General features: G+C 44.5%; 1 protein-coding gene across 3 annotated transcripts in view; it reads right to left on the reverse strand.

Annotated features, from left to right (window-relative positions):
• Positions 1 to 574: 574 nt before the first annotated feature.
• The window catches only part of lmln (leishmanolysin-like (metallopeptidase M8 family)), a 48,328-nt gene continuing 26,531 nt past the window's right edge, over positions 575 to 22,371 (reverse strand). For 2 of the 3 annotated variants that reach the window (XM_056611574.1, XM_056611575.1), the window contains exons 14-17: positions 8,666 to 8,796; positions 6,645 to 6,849; positions 6,301 to 6,422; positions 575 to 6,069 (exon numbers count right to left, since the gene is read on the reverse strand). In XM_056611574.1, the coding sequence (XP_056467549.1) occupies positions 6,340 to 6,422; positions 6,645 to 6,849; positions 8,666 to 8,796 (419 nt within the window). In that variant the 3' untranslated portion in view covers positions 575 to 6,069; positions 6,301 to 6,339. The remainder of the gene's footprint in view (positions 6,070 to 6,300; positions 6,423 to 6,644; positions 6,850 to 8,665; positions 8,797 to 22,371) is intronic. The other variant, XM_056611573.1, reaches the window with a different exon arrangement.

Here is a 22,371-nt window from a genome sequence, read left to right on the forward strand (position 1 = left end):
CATTACGGCACTGGTTTATCAGCCCAGGATTCTGGGAGACAATTTGCAGGCGTTGTATCCTTGCATTCCGATAAGCATTTTGACGCGAGTTATTGAGATACAATAACAAACAGGGAAGAGGTGAGAACTGTCAGAAATACTGAAATATATTTAAAATTGAGTGCTGTAAACAGTAAAGACAGCAAAAAATGCTTTTACTCAAGTATCGACAGGCTCTTACATGTTCATTCCTCACACGGGCCGCTCTAAAGCAGTAGGCGTTGTATGTACTGAGACCGTTGCGATGGTGATTGTGGACCATGGTCTGCTCCACATACAGCTGGGAGGCAGAGTTCTCCACCATGAACTACTAGTAGTGTTGCAGACTCACCATGAGGCGCCCCTACACACCCTTCCCGGTGTGAGTACCAGATGTGTTCGGCTTCCAGATCGGCTCGGGGTCCTGCGCTTACAGATGACGTATCGACACTTGACGTATCGACACAAGCCAACGGACAAACCCGGAAGGGTTGTCTATAAATGGTGCTCAATCAGTTTTGGTTTTGATTTCATTGAACGGAGCCCGTTTTCTCACAAAGCCATTGGAAACATGTTTAAAAGCACTGATGAATGCATATTTTTATTTTCACATATGTTAAAGTAAGGATTGGTATTGTTAAAGTTAGATATTAAGACAGTATTTTCTAGTTTCTATTAACTGAAAATGAAGAACTTGGACAGTCATATGATTGATGAGATTTTATTTGCTCATACAAAACCGAATAAATAAGACAATACATTGATACAACTGAGGAACAGCTCAATGTAAATCCATAAAAAACGGCATGTTTAGATCCCATGGTGAATTGAGGATGAATTCATGAATGTGTTCATATTAGATATTCATCCTATTCCTTGAAAATAGATTTTTTTTTTTTATGATTTTCCAGATGTTCAATGAATTGTAACCTTGCCTATACAACTAATAACAATAAAAAATGTAACATTTTCCTCTTTTCCACTAGGGTTATCTTTGCTCTATAATTTAACAAACATCTGTAAAATAATAAAAATTTCAAGGTAGGCCTATAAGAATGTATATAATGTGTTATCACATTCATGAATATATCCTCAATTGGCCGCGGGATCAAAACATGATGTTTTCATGGATTTACATTGAGCTGTATGTGTGTATGTGAATTGCAGTGTATGTGTTTGGATACACACACGAGCACACACACTGACATATGTATATTATTACTTCTTTTTTTTCATGATGCCTGCAGTGGCGATATCACACAGGTGTATTCCCACAGGCTCTGAAAACAACAGTCATCAAGCCATATCTAACTTACCATTTTTTAGCAAAATCATTGAAAAAGCTTTTCAACAGCTAAATAACTACTTCAATCACTGGACGTGCCAAAATTGTCTTCAATTGAACAATGAAAAAACTGAAGTAATGGTCTTTGGTGCAAGGGATGAACAATTAAAAGTCAGTGCACAGCTGTTATGTTAGAAAGCACACACCAAGACAGAAATCTTGGTGTAGTCATGGACTCAGACTTGAATTTCTAAAACCACATTAAATGCCATACTGAACTAACTGACTAAGGTGTACATTTGAGATGCATTTTTGACTGATAGATGCTTCTGCTTAAATTATTTCGGTATTTATAAATAACATGAGAAAATAATGTCTGACAAAATCCCAATCCCAATGTATTGGCATTTATAAAACATTTGAAGGACTAATTAAATACATTTTAATACCAATACCATTTAAGGTATTAATTTGAGCATTTGTATGACTTGGATTTATTTTATACAGCAATTAAATTACTTACTTGTAGATGTATGAAATCAATGCTTGTTCAAAAAAACAGTCATCAACAGTCATCAATTCACTTCTAAGAAAAGAACAATATAGATACATCACTCATGAACAATTATAGGCCCATATCTAACTTAACATTTTTTAAGCAAAATCATTGAAAAAGCTGTTTATCAACAGCTAAATAACTACTTACTTCTTAGCAATGAATACATTTACATATCGCTGACACACCGGCTACTGAGTGACGCGCGCATGCGCATTTAATGACATCTTTTACAGGAAGTGCGTCATTATTGCGCATCTAGGACTCGATCTGGCAGCCGAACACATCTGGTACTCACACCGGAACAGATTCAAGATCCTGGCAGGAAAATCTAGAGCACACTCCTGTCACAGTACAGGAGGATGCGGGCGGTGGGATATGAGAGGGAATAAAAGAGATGGGAGGCATCAAAGATGTTCAATTGTTACAATGTTTTTAGTCGTTGATACAATTTCTTGAGACCAGTAAGCTGTTGACTGCATGCAGTCATTGAAACAACTATTAGGCTAATTCAATATATACCGCCAAGTTCACCTGGACTCTGCATAGCCTCCTCCCTTACCCCCAAACGACCCTCCTCCTCCCTTACTCCCCTAAAACCATCCCCTCTTACAGACTTATTATATGTTGTACGTCCTGGCACTTAAAAATGGTACTTATCTACTATCTTACCCTAGCTACCTTTGTTGTAATGCATTAACCTGGTGATTGTTAGTGCTTAGCACTTGGTTCTATGAACATCCTTACTGTACCTACAGCGATATCTTGTTGTTTCTCTTTCTTCTGACAAATGGACTTACGGTAAGTCGCTTCGAGTCATAAATTACCCCTAATGGCCATTCAGTCCAACCGACTAGAATCTTTAGAGTAGAGAAAATATGTTGGTCCCTCCCTACACTAAGGCCTTGTTAGTGGTTGTATAGGGCTGAGGGACTGACCCATACAAATAGGCTTGGGTAGTTGTAATATAGGGCTAAGGGGCAGACCCATACACTAAGGCTTAGTGGTTACATAGGGCTAAGGAGTAGACCCATACACTAAGGCTTAGTGTTAAATAGGGCTAAGGGACAGACCCATACACTAAGGCCTGGGTAGTGGTTGTATAGGGCTAAGGGGCAGAAACTTATTTTACTTCAGGGAAAGTTAGATTTACTTGCGGTAGATTTAAATTATTTATTTGGTTGTTTAACATGTTAAAAAGTCAAGGTTAAAACAAGAAATCAACATGAATGTCAAGAGACAGCATTCTTTTATTAAAAAAAAATGGTTTCTGAAATAAAACAATTTCATAAGGACATTGTGACGACCCTGGTGAGTCTTTGACTCCACCCTTGCTTTGACTCCACCCTGGCTGTTTGGTTTGCCTGTTCTCTCTCTCTCTCTCTTAATAGGTGATGCAGTTCAGGTGTGCCTGTGTTGGCAGCAGGTTAAAAGCCTGCTTTCACAACAGTCATGGTCGCTCCCTCCTCCCGGCGTGTTGGTTTTCTTTGTCCTTTGTTTGGTTACACACAGACTGACTTTTGCATGACACTTTGGGTTACTTTACATTTAACTGATTTATACCACACTTCTTTATCTTTATTCTATTTAATTATATGTAAAATTATCTTCGTACTATAATAAATTCTTTTATTATTGTAAAACGGCGTGGTCTCCCCCATTTCATGTTGCATGCTAGAGCCAGCATGTGACATATGGGGGCTCGTCCGGGATTAATTTTCCAAAATTTGGTAAGGTAACTTAATTTTAAGTATGCTTTGTTTTGACTTGGCTGTATAGTTGAATTGGCTTTTGGATTGTACTGACGGGAATAAATTGCCTGTGCAGTCAAATTATCAGAAAATGGGGAGACACACGCTTACATAACAGACATTTCAATAAATTAAACAGGGGCACTGGCAGTGTGCGAATACGGGGGGGCGAGCCCCAAATTGAAGACCCCCTGATTGAAACTTGAGACCCCCCGATTGAAACTTGAGAACCCCTGAATGCCTAAACTGCTAAATCGATAAAGACGGGCAGAAGAAGAATAAATAATAATAAATGTCATAAATTGGCATAAGTGTCATCAAATAAAAACAGCAAGAGTCAAGAAAAAATACATTGTAGAAACAACACCTTGATGTGTAAATCGAATGCGCATGGTTTTGTAAATCAATTCCCTCGGGTCTCAATCCGGCCGCACGGAATAGAGTGGCGAAGTCACGCCTCTTCCGGTAGAGCTCATGGGACCTATGAGATCGAAAAATATGAATGGGTGTCAATGGAGAGAAAATAATTATTTTCTGGTCCCAGTCTTTATATGCCCTGGATTACACATATGTTGTTTGTGGGTTTAAATGATAATTTTTCATGCAAAGAAAACTAAAAAATCTCGTGAAGAAGTTTGATAATTTTAGGTTTTATGTGAGGCCGCTTTGTGAACTACAGCTCTTCGCTGCTCTCGACGCATATGATATACGTCACCACACCCGCACTTGGAACTCGGCACAGAGATGGCGATCTCTCTGCCCCACTTCACAGCTTTTTCCATGGGGAGGATAAAAGCATCGAAAGAGGTGAAAACCACTATAAGTCGGGGCACGTGCAGAGTTTCAGTTAGGCCGATGGGAAGATTGTCGGTCTTCTCCACGCCAGTCGCAGGGAGCGTGACGTCACATACGAGCCGTGTAGTCTTTCTCGTTGTGTTTTCTCTACAGCCTTTATCTGAACAATTGCACAATAAACGGTCAAACTCTTTGCATGAAAAATTATCCTTTAAATCCACAAACAACATTTGTGTAATCCAGGGCATATAAAGACTGGGACCAGAAAATAATTATTTTCTCTCCATTGACACCCATTCATATTTTTCGATCTCATAGGTCCCATGAGCTCTACCGGAAGGGGCGTGACTTCGCCACTCTATAGGTTTGTTCTACACCGCAGGGATTCCCCATGAAGCATTGTGACCGGTTGCCATGGTTATCTCCGTGGGGTTAATTTGCAGTTGCAGTGCAAATTAGGATGTTGTCAGCTTAGTTACATTAAACTGTAATCAGAAAAAGCGGTTATATGCTATAGACCCTAGAGTATCCGTGGTATAAAGGCTGGGACGAATTTCGAATTATAAATATGTTGAAAGTATGGACCGTCGCGGTTCCCATTGAAACAATGGCGCAGCGTTTTTTCATTTTTTCATTACGGTTTTCGTTTGCTTATTTTTCCTAAACGGTTATGATTTACTAACCGGTTACACATGTACACGTGTACCCGTGCACACCCCCACCAGCAATTATACAGTAGGAATGGCTGAAGTTAGGGTTTATCTTTTCACATTTCACTGTACAGTTACGTTGGTTTTACCATCCTGTTAAAGCTTCTCGTGTGCTTTAGTCTGATAGAGGTGCATCATGACATAAAGCAACTTCAACAGGTGATTTACAATCGTGTCCATAAACTCAACTCAGACTATATCGCTGTGGTTTTCATGAACATGTTGTAAAATTAAGATATTTCTGTTAATCAAAACCAAATATTGTTTGGAGATAATTGCTTAAATGGAAACATGTAAAAAATAAAACTAAGTTCATTATTCAATAAGTTTGTATTCTAAAAAGCTATTATGCCCATAGCCAGCTGTGAGATCACAAAATATTAGAGCTAAAAAGGATTTGGAAACTAAATACCCCCCCCCCCCCAGCCTGATACACACTGGGTATTTCGCACACTGGACACTGGCCCACCAGTCCCACATCACATTCACACCCTTTCATATGTACAAAAAACGATTCAGAAAACAGTGCTTAAAATGTTGATAAACCGCAGCTAAACTATTGAATAAACTTTAAAGTTAAAAGCACCATAGGAGTCAGCTTAGTTAGCATTAGCCAACTTAGCATTAGCATGGCTAGCGGTAGTCACTAAGAATCAGGATGGAGTTGCCTTCTCACTTTATGACACAGTGAGTCAGCATCGCCATCATCAGCTTACTGTTTCATGTCCTGGGATGGCACCTAGCGTTAGCATTGTCCCAAAGGCTAAGACAGCTTCGGCTGGTCACTGGTCGCTGCATCTGTGTGTGTTCCAACATTTACTGTCCGTTTTGGAACAGTGCCTTTATCTGTTGAGATCTGAGCAGAAAAGGATTGTGGGGATTTTCCCTGAGGATTCGTGATGGAGGGATGAAAAACCCTGCCTGGGGACCATGGCAACCTGGTACTATGGTTAGCTGAGAAGGAAAGAGAGAGAGAGGTGAGTTTCTATCAAAAGTTCTCGCATATTGAACCACATTATAAAAAAATAAAATTGCTAATGTAGGTGCCTTTTATCCAGTGTAAAAAATCGTTACTTCATTATTTTGGGATCTTTTCGAGATCTGGCTTTTCCACTTTAAATTGTGCATAAAAAGAGAGCGCAGGGAGCACAGAGATAGAGAGAGACAGAGAGAGACAGACGGTACCCTAGAGGAGGAGCTCTCCATCAGCTGTGTTGCAGAGCGTCACAGGGAAATCCGGCTGCCAAGCAGGCTGACCAGCAGCAGCCGGACAGTGAGAGCCAGACCAGGACTTGCGGAGCACGGGTCTGGAACACAGCAGGTTTTCACTCTGAAAACATCTCTCTACATACAGTATTTTGTAGTTGCAACAAATAATACTTTTTGATTACATATTTAAAGGTGTTTTTGAGTGAAGTTAGCTAGAAATGCCATAGCCATCAGCCAGCATTAAGGGAGTGGAATGCTCTGAGAATGTCTGTTCCTGGTTGACTGAAATGTGATTGACGGCGTGGGGAGGACAGACTGACCTATAGCAGTGCTTCGGGTTGCGTTGAAGGGCACCGCCTGCTCAGGGCAGAGGTCACAGTGGTCGGCGCAGGAGGGACAGACCAGCATGCCGTTATAGACCCAGCCGCTCAGACGCACACTCACACTGATCAGCTGACCAGGACGCACGCATGGGAACGAGCGCTCCTCCACGTACACAGCCAGACCCTGGTGCGAACACACCACCTACACACACACACACACACACACACACACACACACACACACACACACACACACACACACACACACACACACACACACACACACACACACACACACACACACACACACACACACACAATTTGTTGAGATAAACAACCGCTTTTCAGCAGCGCACCTGAAGGATTTCCGCACATGGATGTGTTCCTTTCAAATAGTGCTGTAGTCAACCTAAAAAAAACCTCAATATATGCATTGATTTTCAAATCTGCACGTTCAATCTAGGTAAACTAGATGAACTCTAGAGTGCAATCTACTCTTAATTTTATCCTTAGTTGGGGAAATGTACAATCTTTTTGTTCCGTGTTGCGTGATTTATCTTGCATGGAATGATTATGTTGGGGCCTGATTCTGTCTGTGTCACGGCCGGGCACAGATTGGGTCTGCCCACACTTCCTACCTACACAGGTAATCAGGATAGGGTTTCTTTGGGAAAGAGCTGGCGGAAGCAGGAGGGATACTTTTTATTTTACCACGCCAATTGAAATGCTACGGAAGCCGCAACATTCTTAAAGGACAATTTCACCGGCCAATATAGTAGCCAATCAGCGTTCACTCCCTGCAGTCCAGAGGGAACTGCAGCATGGAGAAGTGATTGTTGCCATTTGCGGACTCCCGGAGCGCTATATCTAAATAATATAATATTTATATAGGTATCTATAGTATATTATAAAATATTGTATGATATTATTATTATATATCCTTTTTTCTTTATATTATAACATTTAGATATAGAGCTCCAGGTCTCCCGCCGGAGCTCCGGGAGTGTTCTAGAGTATCGTATAGAACACGGCCAAAAGCTGTGTGCACCGGATGATATTATGAATAAACGACTGCTTCTCTGGTACTACATCATTGCTTCTTTAGCGTTCGTGTGATCTACAGGTCACACGGTCACGTCAAAATCCATACCGTAGTGCAAATTCACACCGGTGTACTCTCTACCGTTTATACCATACACCCCTAAGTCCCACCCACTGGTTATGTGCTTGTAGTTTTTTTAGAGCCCCCTCCCCCTTCACTTCCTGCTACAAATGACGCAAAAATCTTAATTTTACATCATTTAAAGCAGAAAGTGTTAGAGGTAGATACGGATCTCTCCCGTCTCAGGGGGAAATGATGGAATGATGCAAGACCATTAAAAAATACAACCCTTTAATATCAGTGTCCCTTTAATATCACGCAAGTGCTGTTTGGAAGAAGTCCGGAGTTCAGATCCGCACGGTCCGAGTCGAGCTCGGTTACAGCTTCAATGTAAAGCAGGTCTCACCAGACCAGATGGCCAGCGAAGTACAAAGACAGCACGTCGGGAAATTCACTTCTTGTCTTTGTTGTATTTAATAAAACGGGTCCAAGTGTAGGACGCTGAGATGCAGGCCGAGGTGCCGAGTCAGATCCATCCTCCACTCCCAGGGGGCCTTCAACTCCCAGGTAGACGGAGCAGCCAACAGGAAGAATAACGTAGGCCTTTCATTCTAACAAAGCCAAAACACTTTTTAACCAAATGCTGCCACACCAACGACTTAATGACCTGGTGTCAATGACTGTAGCCGAGTGAATGTTCAGCATAAAGACAAGTTATCATCCTTAAGTTGGGCGGGTTCAAAGTTGTGGAATCTGGTGTTTTGACCTCCTGGCTTATACGTCTTTTAGTCCAATCAGCCATACGATTATTAAAACAGAAACGACAGAGCCTTCAATCTTTTTTCTTTATTCATAATTAATATGTGTGTTAAGTAGTTGAGTTTAATAGTGTGCTCGCGTGCGGGTGTGCATGTACCTTGTAGCAGCCTGACCCCCAGTCAGGGTAGGTCATCTTCTTGTCACACTGCTCCATGCTGAAGGCGGACCGCTGGTACACACACACCGAGTCTGGACCGTAGTGCTCAACTGCATAGTTCCTCCACCACTCTGCAGACACCATCACACTGATCAACAGACCTTACACAACTGGGCACTTTCAACAGCAATTCAAATCAAGGGATCAATCAAGGAATAAAGGAAGGCCTCTGGACTTCCAAACTAAACCCTATTTTCCCATCATTCATTGGGGTCAACCCAGGGCTCCAGAGTGCGCCTAATTTGGGGCGCACATGCGCCTAGAATTCGGGGTAGTGCGACCAAATATTTTATTTGGGCGCACCGGTGCGACTGAAAATTGATCTGGTATAATTATTATTATTTATTTTTTTACAGAGCAGTCTATTCATTGTCGTGTTATTCAATAACTTGCGCGGAGTCCAACTGTAAAGCGTGAATGTTTATTTCAACGAGAGCCTCTCCTCACTCAACTCCCGCCGCTCCTCCTACCCACACGTTCCACCCCTGACGTCATCCTACAGGTCTCCCAAACTCTACTTAAAACAGTTACACCACATCTCCCCTTTCTAGAATCAATGGGTAGACTGCCATTGATTCCGCAGGACCTTAGGGGATTATTTTGCCCCTGTGGCTGGAAGGTCTGCTCCTATATATATATCTTCACACTCACAACAGACACACAGCAATTTAACCTTGCTTCGGAACAGGAAAATACAAACTACAATACAAAACACCTTGTACTGTCTATGCTCACTCTAACCCTGAAACGTGAACATTTACATTCAGACAATGCAACAATAAAGTGGCTCAATAACAGTATCAAACACATATTTGTCTTTTTTTTTTTTTTTTTGGATTGTCTCTAGGTCTCTGTAAAGTCTGTGATAAGCAAAATTACAAGTCGAACCGGGTCGGTCTTACCACAGCTCTCCCAGACCTGGTTCTAACTGTAGGAGTAGATGGTGGTTCTGGAACATTCTGCTGCGGTGGTGCTGCTGCAGGTCGTTCTGGAACACCTACTAGATTCTGCCCAGCTGCACCACTGTTGCTTTGGTCTGGGGAAGGCTGCATGGCTATGAGATGACGACGGTTTCGCCTGATGATCCCGTGGGGTCCCTCCACCAGATATGAGCGAGGTGTGGTGTGACTTCCGATGACAGCTCCAGCCGCTTTTTGGTCTGTGACCCACACGTCCTGCCCAGAAGTGAGGCTGTTGAGGTTCCGTGCACGGTGTCGCAGGTTGTAGTGTTGTGCATCTCTCCTCTTCCTCTCCTCCTCCTTCAGCAGTACCGCGTCTCCATCCGGAAGAGCAGGCTCTAACAGTGCAGGCAGAATAGGCACAGTGGTGCGAAGTCGCCTCCCCATGAGAAGTTGAGCCGGGCTGTATCCATTTTGCAGTGGGGTAGACCTGTATGCAAGCAGGGCAAGACAACACCCGACTTCTTCAGGAGCCCCTTCACGGTCTGTACTGCCCGCTCAGCTTCAGCATTCCCCTGGGGGTATTTTGGACTGCTGGTCACATGACGAAACCCATAGGACTCAGCAAAGTTGGCAAAGTCAGCTCCTGAGAACTGTGGCCCATTATCAGTGACCAGTGTCTCACAGATCCCGTGACGTGCAAAAATCGACTTGAAGTGAGTGATCACATCCTTAGATGTTGTATGGCTTAACAGTGCGATCTCCACGTACCTTGATGCGTAGTCCACTACTAGCAGGTAGGTTTTGCTCTCTAGGACGAACAAATCTGCTCCGCACTTTTGCCATGGTCGGCCTGGATACGGTGTTGGCGTCAGCGGCTCCCTGTGGTTCTGTCTCTCCTGGCAGCATGCCCGGCAGTTCAGAACCACCTCGTTCAGCTGCAGGCTCAGCCCTGGCCACCATACAGACTGTTGAGCCCTCTCTCTACACTTGACCACACCTTGATGACCTTCGTGCAGCTTGACAAGAACATCATTTCTCATTGTTGAGGGGATAAAGAGTCTTTGTCCTTTCAACAGTAGACCATGCTGAACTGTGAGAAGAGTACGTTCAGACCAGTACAGCTTAAGTGCAGGTTCGTTAATGCCATGGGCTGGCCATCCTTCTGAACACAGCTGCATCACCCGTGCACACCCACTGTCCCTCTGCAGCTCGTCTCGCAGTTCAGCTAGATAGCTGGTGCTCGCAGGTAAGTTCTCCATTACCATGTCAACGTAGATATTAGTGTCTTCAAACAGCTCTTTCTCAGCTGGTGTCTCTGCTCTCTCGAATGGGGCCCGTGACAGTGTATCTGCCGTCCACAGAGATTTCCCTGCCACATGAGATATGGAGTAGGAATAGCGCATCAGACGCATTCTGAAGCACTGGATCCGAGGAGGTAGGGCATCCAGAGCTTGAGACCCCAGGAGACTCAAGAGAGGCTTGTGATCCGTCTCCAGCTGGAAGTGTTTTCCAATCAGGAAGTTGCGAAACCTCTCGCAGGCCCAGGTCAGTCCCAATGCCTCCTTTTCCACTTGTGCATATCTCTGCTCGGTTGGAGTGAGAGACCGCAACATGTAGGCTATTGGCCTCCACTCTTCGTCCCACTTTTGTAGTAGCACTCCTCCAAGCCCGTATGACGATGCGTCTGCTGAAACCTTGCATTCTCTGTTAGGATCGTACATGGCTAGCACAGGTGGCGACGTCAATGCATTCTTCAGATCCTGAAATGCTTTGGCCTGCTCAATGTCCCACATCCAGCAGTTCTTTTTCGACAGGAGATCTCGCAGGGGTTTGTCCCTCTCCGACAGCTGCGGGATAAACTTGCCCAGCTGGTTCACCATGCCGAGAAAGGATCTTACTTCGCTCACTGTTGTCGGTTCCTGCATCCTCTTTACAGCCTCTGTCTTGACTGGGTCTGGGCTGATGCCGCTGGCAGAGACCACATGGCCTAGAAAGCTCACCTCTGACCTTGACAGGTCACATTTCTCGATGTTCAGGGTGATGCCTGCCTTTTGGATCTTCTCCAGCACAGCATGCAGGCGGTCGTCATGCTCTGCCTGTGTACGTCCCCACACCAGCACATCATCTATGTGGCACACCACACCCTCGAGCCCTTCTGTGACCTCTGTCACCATTCTGTTCTGGAAGTGCTCGAGAGCCGATGCTATCCCGAAAGGAAGACGCTTGAAGAAAAAGCGTCCAAAGGGTGTGATGATGGTTGTCAATTTCACTGAATCATCTGTTAGGGGAATTTGCCAAAACCCCATATTCGCATCCAGCTTACTAAAAATTCTGGCTCCAGCCAGCATTCCCAGTGTTTCTTCCACTGATGGCAGGATAAACTTCTCCCGACGTACTGACTCGTTCAGTTTAGTGAGATCAACACATATAATAATAATAATAAATTTTATTTATAATGCACTTTATATTCAAGAATCTCAAAGTGCTTCAGAGAAAAAAAATACCAAAAAAACTATTAAAAAGGGGGAACCTCAAAGAAAGTTTAGCTAAATGCTCTTTTAAAGAGATGGGTTTTGAGGTTCCGTTTAAAAAGAGCTGTTGTCTGTGGAGCCCTCAGGTGGTCAGGGAGGGCGTTCCATAGTCTAGGGGCAGCAGCAGAAAAGGCCCGATCACCCATGGTGCACAGCTTCGTATGTCGGGTTTGGAGGGTGTGAGTGGATCCTGAACGGAGTGTACGTGAGTTTGTCGGGGGGGTGAGGAGTTCCTGAAGGTAGAGGGGGGCAAGTCCGTGAAGGCACTGGTGGGTGAGGAGGGAGACCTTGTACTCAATTCTGAGTGAGACAGGGAGCCAGTGCAGTGATTTCAGGATGGGGGTGATGTGGTCATGCTTGCGCACCCTCATCAGGACCCTGGCAGCACTGTTTTGAATGTATTGGAGCCTCTGGATGCTCTTGCCAGGGATCCCAATGAGGAGTGCATTGCAGTAGTCCAACCTGGAGGAGACAAAGGCATGGACGAGCTTCTCTGCATCAGCCAGGGTGAGTGATTGGCGGAGTTTGGCGATGTTCCTGAGGTGGTATAAAGCTGTCTTACAGAGGTGTTTGATGTGGGTGTCAAAATTAAGTTGTGGGTCCATTTTAACACCGAGGTTGGTGACGGATGTGGAAAGGGGGATGTTTTTGCCAGAGAAGGTGATATTGGTGATGGTGGGGGAGCGGAGCTGATGTGGCGTGCCAATAAGGATGGCTTCCGTTTTATGGCTGTTAAGTTGTAGGAAGTTGAGCTTCATCCACGCCTCTATCTCCTCCAGGCAGGTGGTCAGTGTGGATGTTGGCAGAGGGGCAGAAGAAGTGGGGGTTGTCCTGATGTAGAGCTGTGTATCATCAGCATAACAGTGGTAAGACAAGCCATGCCTGCTAATGACACTACCCAGGGGGAGCATGTACAGTGAGAACAGTGTGGGGCCCAACACCGAGCCCTGGGGGACACCGCAGGTGACGTTGTTGGTGTGTGATTTTGCTTTGCCCAGGGCAACGTGCTCAGTTCTGTCAGTGAGGTACGAGGTGAACCAGTTCTTTACATTTCCTGATAGTCCAATGGTGTATTGCAGGCGGTGAAGGAGAATATTGTGGTCAACCGTATCAAAAGCAGCTGTTAAATCCAGGAGGATGAGGAGAGATGGGGAGCCGGTGTCTGCTGCCATCAGGAGGTCATTTGTGACCCTGACCAAGGCTGTTTCTGTACTGTGGCCATAGCGGAAACCAGACTGGAATTTTTCAAACAAGTGATGTTGTATGAGGTGATCCTGGAGTTGTGCTGCAACTGTTTTTTCCAGAACTTTTGACAGAAATGGGAGATTTGAGATGGGCCTGTAGTTGGAGAGGACTTCTGGATCAAGGGTAGGTTTTTTTAATGTTGGTCTGATGACAGCAGTTTTTAATGCAGATGGGATATGGCCGGCCAGGAGGGAGTGGTTAATGATATTGGTGATGAGTGGAGAGACAGCAGAGATGTTGGCCTTCAGCAGAGCTGTAGGGAAGGGGTCTAGTGCACAGGTGGATGGCTTCATTTTCCTGATGACGTCCTCCACCTCTTCCTTTGTGATGCTGGAGAAGGAGCAGAGGGTCTGGACAGAGTCAATCGGTGGGTCAGCAGTTTGAAGGGGCAGGGCAGTAGTGATGGAGAGGTGTGAGCGGATGTTATTCACTTTTTGTTTAAAAAAGTTGATGTGCATGTTGCACCTCTCCGTGGTGACATCAGATTGGGATGGTAAAGGGGGTTTGAGAAGGTGATGAACAGTTGAAAAGAGCTGTTTGGAGTTACCAGGGCTATTGTTGATTATTGCGGAATAGAACCTGGACCGTGCATTATTCAGGGCTTCAGCATAAGCCCTCCCGTGTTCCCTGTATGCCTGTTTGTGAACGGTCAGACCAGAGGCCTTGAGTCGCCGCTCAAGGACACGCCCAGCAGCCTTCATTGTACGTAGTTCACTGGTGTACCAGGGTGCGGAGCGCGAGAAGGAGACTGACCTCGATGTTAAGGGGGCGTGGAGATCCAGGAGACTGCTCAGGGACTGGTTGTATAAGTCCACTGAGTCAGCAAGAGAGAGGGAGTCAGTTGAGCCAGAGGAGAGATGTTGAAGGTCCAGGGCCAGGGCATCCATGTTGATATTTTTCACATTCCTGAAGTGGATCTGCCGCTTTGGTTTGGTGTGGGAGGAAGGAAAAGGGAGCTCCATTGACACAACTCTGTGATCCGAGACGCCAAGATCATAGACCTGTAGGTTGCTGATGGGGGCGGAGTTTGAGATGACCAGGTCAATTATGTGTCCTCTGGAGTGTGTGGGGGCATCAACATGTTGTTGTAGGTTGAGGGAGTCTAGCAGCTGAAGAAAATCAGCAGCGGGCTGGCATGAGGGGGTGTCAACATGAATATTTAAATCACCCAGAATGATGGTATTGGCAGAGGTAGTACAGAGTGTTGTGAGGAGATCAGACATTTCCGGGATGAAAGCAGAGTTGGGTTTAGGGGGCCTGTATATGAGTAGAACAGTCATGGGATAGGGGGGCTTGCATGTGAATGCAAGACATTCAAAGGAGGAAGTTGTAGGCAGCACCATGGGGGACAACTCCAGGTCCTGTTTGTGGATGACAGCTAGGCCACCACCGCGTCCAGTTCTGCGGGCTGCCTCCAAGTAACTGTAGCCTGGGGGACAGGCTTCGTTTAGGGCAGAGTAAACCTCTGGCTGGTGCCAGACATACTATGTATACAGACATATGCGTACAGCACCTGTTTTTTTTGGCACCACCACGATACCAGCACACCAGCTTTATGGCGTATGGCTGACGCATTTCTCCAAGTCCGCTGCATATTCTTGGGTAGGTTTGCTTTAATGCCTCCACAGTGACACTGTCCAGTCTGGCAACCAGCCCCAGCTTACAGCTCACGGATCTTCCCAGCAAGGCAGTGTGTAGATTACGCACAACATATACGTCCTCCATCTCTGCTTTCTTAACTCTCCTCAGCAGCAGCCTAACAACGCCCACAACATCCAGTGGACTCTTACCTGGTCCCAAGAGTGGCTTTGTTGCTTTTCGGAGTATTGGTGGATTGTTCTTGAATATCTCCAGGAACACAGCGTGTGGCAAGACTGTGACGTCGGCACCTGTATTGATTTTGAACGTCACACTGCTGTCATGGATGCCTAGGCTGACTGTCCATGGTTCACCATTTGCTGTGATGCTGCCAAGGAAGATTGCATCGTCCTCCTCTTCTTCAACTTCATGCACAGATTTTGGTGCTCTGCACACGCGACTGTAGTGACCCATTTTGCCACATGCATGGCTTTTACTTTCATTTGCAGGACAATCTCGTGCAGGATGAGATGGAGTACTGCCACATTTGTAACGCTGCGCTTTCCCTATGCTATTTCGGGCATTGTGTGGCTCATTTACGTGCTGTTCGCTTGTAGCAGGCTTGCTGGTCTTGAGCATTCTGACCCTATCCACAGACTTAGCATCACTTGCCTGTGTTCTGGTGTCACCCCGCAGTGAAACTTGCTGCTTTTTGACCTCCTCACTTTGGCGTGCCATTCTAACAGCTTTGTCCAAGGTAAGGTCTGCGTCCAGCTGCATGCGTTCGGACAGCCGGTTATCTAACAGTCCAACAACGAGTCTGTCTCGGATAAGCTCGTCATGTAGCACACCGTAGCTGCAATGTTCTGCTAGCGCGTATAAAGCAGTGACAAACGAGTCTACTAGCTCTCCTTCTCTCTATATGCCCATGTTAAACTTAGCACGCTCGTAAATTACGTTTTTCTTGACCACAAAGAAACTTTGAAAGCCATCACTTTGTAAGTGCTTTCCTGAATAGCCGTTAAAGTTAGCCCACGTAAGATGTCATCCGCTTCGTCCCCCATGCAGTATATCAATGTATTGACTTGGTTCTCTTCAGAGCTTGCATGTAGGTTACTTGCCAGGCGAAATCTTTCGAATCTCCGGATCCATTTATCCCACTCTTGCGGCTTTGAAAAGTCGAAGGATTCCGGTGGCTGGATATTAAATGTAGCGCATGGTCCCGTTGTTGCTGCCGTTGGATGCCGACCTCTGCTGCTATCCTCTTCTCCGTCGCTCATCCTGACCTTCTCTTTCTTTAGTTCGCAGGTTTAAAATGGTCCTTTTCCGTGGCTTCTCCCTCACGCTAACTACAGGACTTCTGACACCATGTCGTGTTATTCAATAACTTGCGCGGAGTCCAACTGTAAAGCGTGAATGTTTATTTCAACGAGAGCCTCTCCTCACTCAACTCCCGCCGCTCCTCCTACCCTCACGTTCCACCCCTGACGTCATCCTACAGGTCTCCCAAACTCTACTTAAAACAGTTACACCACATTCATAATATTGTAATAACCACGGAAGAGGCAGTGAATGAAGTATTGATTAGACAGTGATTTATTAGACACCTAATAAACCGTTGGAACACGCAAGACCGGTAACAATAGCAACGCCGGTAAACAAACCCGCGAAGCCCAATCCAGGGGCCTGTACTACGAAGCTCGATTAGAGGGTTAGCGAGGTATGTTGAGCTGAAAGCCTGGGTTAGCTGTACCATGAAAGTCAATGGCCGTTTCTCAATTCCTAGCACGCGTACTACGGACTCGATGACTTGCAAGCACGTACTTGGCAAGTCTGTACTTCAAGCACATACTTGCGAGCACGCGAGTACGTACCTGCGATTGGAACAGCAGCGGACTCGATGACGTCACCACCTCTGCTCGTCCGTTAACTTTGCTACGGCCTCATTTAGGCATATACTACTGAACAATATAAACAAATGATATAAAACAAAATCCCAGCCTCTTTCATTTTCAAATAGTATGTAAATATTCTGAATGAATAAAAATTGAAAAGATATGCGTGTCCTGTCATGTGTATAAGCTATACACACACGATTTTATATATATTTATATATTATCTTATATTATTATTATAATATATAAATATATATATAAGTTAAGAGTAACTTAAGCTACAGTTGTGCGTCTTCTCCATATTGTCCGCCATTGTACTGCTGCGAGTGCACACACGAGCCACCTCCGATGCGTGCTCGGTGAAACAGCGAGATCGAGCACGCTTCAAGAACACTTCCGGGTTTTACGACAGTACTCGCTTGATGCGTGCTTCGAATTGGAACAGTGCTCGGGCAACGACTGATGACGTTTCACGAGTCCACGAGCACACGAGCACGCACAAGTACGCGAATTGAGAAACGGCCAATCTCTTTAAGCGTCGCTGTATCACCATGGTGACTTACGCTCGCAACCAAACCTGGTCGGGAGCAGCTTTTCAGCGAGTCTACCCGGAGATCGGCTACTTATATCGGCGTGCGCAGCTTCCTAGCCCCTCCTCCGATAATGCCGTCACCATTTGTGGGTGTTCCCATGGACCTCGGCGCACTTCTCGTACAGGCGTCTCTCCGGAGACAGAGGGTTTTTCGGGACAGAACCGATCCCATGGCATTGTCTGACGATATTCTTTATGAGAGATACAGATTCGGCATTTATTTAAGGCATTTATTTAATGGTCAAGATATTATTAATCAATGGCGTAAATATCGACGGTGCAACCGGTGCAGCTGCCCGGGTTGCCCCCCCCCGTCAACAACTTAGCGCAAGGCAGGCACGGTCCACCCCCCCCTCAACAACTCAAAACTTGGGTGCACCATAAATACGTGCTGGTGCACCCAAATTAAACATTTAGGCGCACCAATATATATAAGTATATATATAAGTATATATAAGGAAAAAGTTAGTCTGGAGCCCTGGGTCAACCATTTTTTTTTATATGGACAGCATTGATCCAGTTGAATAAGGAGTAACACTTCAATGTATGTTCTCTAGCAGTGCTTGTTTTTGCCACTTAAAGACTCAAATAATATTCAAACATTATGGAAAGGATCCCTACAGAGAAACCAAACCTTGTTTATTTACCTTTTGCTTGATCCTAGTCTCTTATTGTGTCGAATCAAGGGTGACGCTCTTTCACCCAAATCTCTTTGGGTGAAGGATAACACAAAGTAATGCTTGATTTTGAGAAAATCAATCAAGTCTCCTATCTCCAGCTGTCACTCTTGGTTGGACACAATAACAACCAGATCGTGTGAACAGTTATTTTTTTATAATTATTGTATAACTCTAAAGGCAACCACACACCGGACCAACTGCCCGATTTGCGTCGGTAAATGAAGTCGGGCTATTTAATCTGGCCGACTCGAACACCGACATGGGCGGTACACACCTACGGAATTACAGCCGACGCCACACGTTCCGCAATTGTGCGAGATGTAATGTCTCCAAAACAACAAGCGGCGCTAATCTGTATTGTGAGCCAAATAACACGAAAACCGGAAGTAGCAGGTCCTCTCTAGACCAAAACATTTGCTCTAGCTCTTTGATCCATTTTATTCAATCCAAGGTCAATCATCAAAACTATGCCAAACAATGCGTTGAGAGAGTGTGTCGACATCTTCTTCGATTACACTGTTTATCTGGTATGTTTACCATCCTCACTTCCGGGCTTCACTGATTCGCTAGTCAAGCTGCTAGCCCTCCACCAATCAGAATGGTAAAAGAATGACCGACTCGAATGGCCGATTACACGTTTTTTTTTTGTTGTTTTTTTATTGAACATTTAAGAAAAAACAGTAATTAAACAATACAACTTCTCGTAAGGGGACAAACAACCCGATACAATACAAAAGAAAAACTAAATTATGAAGGCCTAGGCCGGGGGATCCATAGCAAGACAGATTTACAATTACAAGACAATCAAATTATAACACATGGAACAGGGACGTCAAGGTCCCAAAAGGACTAATCTTCAAAATAACAAAAACTTTGAAAAATCGACACTTATCTTCCTTGCAATCCTGCTAGAGTGTTTTGTTTTTAAGGACAAGAAAAACATCTTACATCATGTAGAAACCAGTTAAAGGAGGGTTTGCTTTTTCTACACTTGCAGCAATGAAGATGATATTTACTCAAAAGTAAAATAATATTAATCATGTCAGACACAGATGCATTCAAATTATCCATAAAAAAGAAAATGTGAGATATCAAATTTTGGAATGTCATGTACTTTTAGTGATAGCCAATTTCTTATATCAGACCAAAAAGCTTGGGACAAGGGGCATAAAAAAAACATGTTCTAAGGTTTCTTCACACTCACCACAAAAATGACAGGGGTCAATTTCAAAACTAAACCTTTTATGAAGAAATGCGGCTGTTGGGTAAAAATTATTAATAATCTTAAAATGAGTTTCTTTAACTTTAGGGGAGACGGGCCATTTAATACATTTCTGAAATGCTTTATGTGTAATAGATAAGACTGCTGAATCTGGGACCTCAATAAGTGCCTCTCTGTGATAATCATGATATATCCTAGATTTTAAAACTATGCCAATTACCTTGTTGATCCCATGCCATGCTATTTATGGATGCTTTAATATAGGTATTAGTGGGCCACAAACACAGTATTCAAAGACGTCCCCGAAATTCAGCCGTGGTGCAGAGTTACAGCCACTCCGAACCAGTCGCACATTGAGCTTCCCCCAAACGCGCTGTTTCGGTGGGCGTGTCAAGGCAGGTCAAGGAGGGGGGTGGGGGTGTGGCCCTGAGCAGCTTGTAGCCACAGTACAATGCGCTCTGGTTACGGTGGGCGTGTCAAGGCAGGTCAAGGAGGGGGGTGGGGGTGTGGCCCTGAGCAGCTTGTAGCCACAGTACCATGCGCTCTGTTTACGGTGGATGTATCGCAATGGCTCGTTGAAACCCATATTATACATAGATATCTATATAATATAATATAATATATTATGTATATTATCACCTGGCCCTGAGCAGCCCACGGTACCATGCGCTGTTTACGGTGGATGTATCGCAATGGCTCTTAGAAACCCATATTATACATAGATATCTATATCATATAATCTATAATATATATTATCACCTGGCCCTGAGCAGCTTGTAGCCACGGTACCATGCGCTCTGTTTACGGTAGATGTATCGCAATGGCTCTTAGAAACCCATTGTATACATAGATATCTATATCATAATATATATTATCACGGCCAAAAGCTGTGTGAGCCTCCAGACGATAGGCTATTATGAATCTCAAACGACCGCGTCTTCTTCAGATTGATGTGGAAGTGGAAGAACCAGAGACGTCGGAGAACCCGACGAAGTCCTTTGCGATTCATTATATCGTCTGGAGGTGCATTATTTGATATAGATATCTACGTATTATATGATACTATTTAGATGTAGAGCCCCAGGACTGTAACGCAAGTGTTGTACACTTCCTTGTTATTTGGATTACACGTCGGACTCTCGTCTCTGCTATTTCTATGACTCGTAGTGGGGGTTATCTCAGCCATGGTTGAGATTGAATTGGGGGAAAGGAACTTTGGCTTTGACTCCCTGAAGTACATGAACCACGACATGGAGGAGAAGGGGATTGTTGGCCGCGAATGTATCCCGCTTGAGCCCTGCTTCCCGACGCCTCGGCAGCGGTCAGCGCTAATCACCGCCTCCTGAAGCGGTGGTCCATCGGCAGCGAGGCTCCGTCGGGAGACGACCGCGGTCAACAATCCCTTTCTCCTCCATGTTGTGGTTCATGCCTACTTCAGGGAGTCAAAGCCAAAGTTCCTTTCCCCCCCAATTCATTCTCAACCATGGCTGAGATAACCCCCACTACGAGTCTCGTTGTAGAAATACCAGAGACGAGAGTCCGACGTGTTATGCGGCATCACACCAACAGCAGAACGGTTATCCAAATAACAAGGAAGTGTACAACACTTGCGTTACAGTCCTGGAGCTCTATATCTAAATAATATCATATAATACATATATATCTATATCAAATAATACATATTATCACGGCCAAAAGCTGTGTGCACGTCCAGACGATATAATGAATCCCAAAGGACTTCGTCGGGTTCTCCGACGTTCTTCCACTTCCACATCAATCTGTAGTAGACAGAACCGCGCACTGCCTGCTGCCTGCTGCCTGCTGCCGGCGCAAGGCACCACCGCCCGGCTGCCCGCTGCAGGGCGGTGGTGCTTCGCGGCGGTGGTGCCTCGCGGCAACCGGCGGCAGGCAGCATGTCGCAGTTCATGTACTTCGATGTCGTTCTGCCATTGCATTCAAAATTCTGTAACTAGCCTGTTACTACGAACTAACCAACCACAATACACGTATTAGCATTTAGCACTAGCTCAATCACGACTCCTTCAGAATTCTTGTGGGTGGTTACGAACCAACCAAGTGGGCAGGGCCATGAATAATAGTTTGACAACGCTACGTCACAGTGTCACCTTATCCAGATTGGCTCATTTCTTCTGCCTTTTTCCTTTCATTGCCTATTGCATTCAGCAGACAAACTGCATAGATTTCAAACTTACCACAGCTCACAAACTTATTCAGACCTATCGTTATTTAACAAACAGGAAAAATGTGATTTTAATGGCATGGGCTCTTTAAGTATAAAAGTATGATAATCCAGAATGTTACCATTACAGTCCAATAAATCTGTTACAAACATAATGCCTCTCTCAAACCAATCATTTTTAAATATCGATTTCCTATTAATGAGAATGACTATTATTCCAGAGTTGAACAATGGGGAGAAAAATTATGGGTAAACATCATCTTCCAGAATAAGAGAATTTGCCTGTGGAAATTAGAAAGCTTAATGGGAATTTTGCTGACCTCAAAATCGCATTTTAGAAGAAAGTCTAAATCCCCCAATTTGTTAAACAAAGATCCAGGAACATGAAACCACATTGAAGTAGCCTGAGACAAGTAAGATTTAAATCAATTTATCCTAAAGGTACCGACCAATGCTTCAAAGTAAAGAGCTTTAACACCACCCTGCTCATATTCTCTCACCAACTGAGATCTTTTAATATAATGAGTTTTGTTTCTCCATATGAACTGGAAAATAACTAAATTGGCTTTTCTAATATTGTTGTTAGAAACGAACAAGGAGTGACAAGGATAGATTCATTTAGATATACCTTCTGCTTTTGATAAAATTATCCTTCCAAAAATTGTAAGGTCTCTTGTCAGCCAGTGACTGAGGGATTTTTTCACATGTTTTGAAACATTAACGTCTTCTCTTCTAATAAGGTTTTTAGATAATGTTATTCCTAAGTATTTCACATCAGGTTCAACTCTAATTGAAGCAATG

This window comes from Gadus chalcogrammus, chromosome 16 (genome assembly GCF_026213295.1).
Source record: "Gadus chalcogrammus isolate NIFS_2021 chromosome 16, NIFS_Gcha_1.0, whole genome shotgun sequence".
Taxonomy (NCBI): domain Eukaryota; kingdom Metazoa; phylum Chordata; class Actinopteri; order Gadiformes; family Gadidae; genus Gadus; species Gadus chalcogrammus.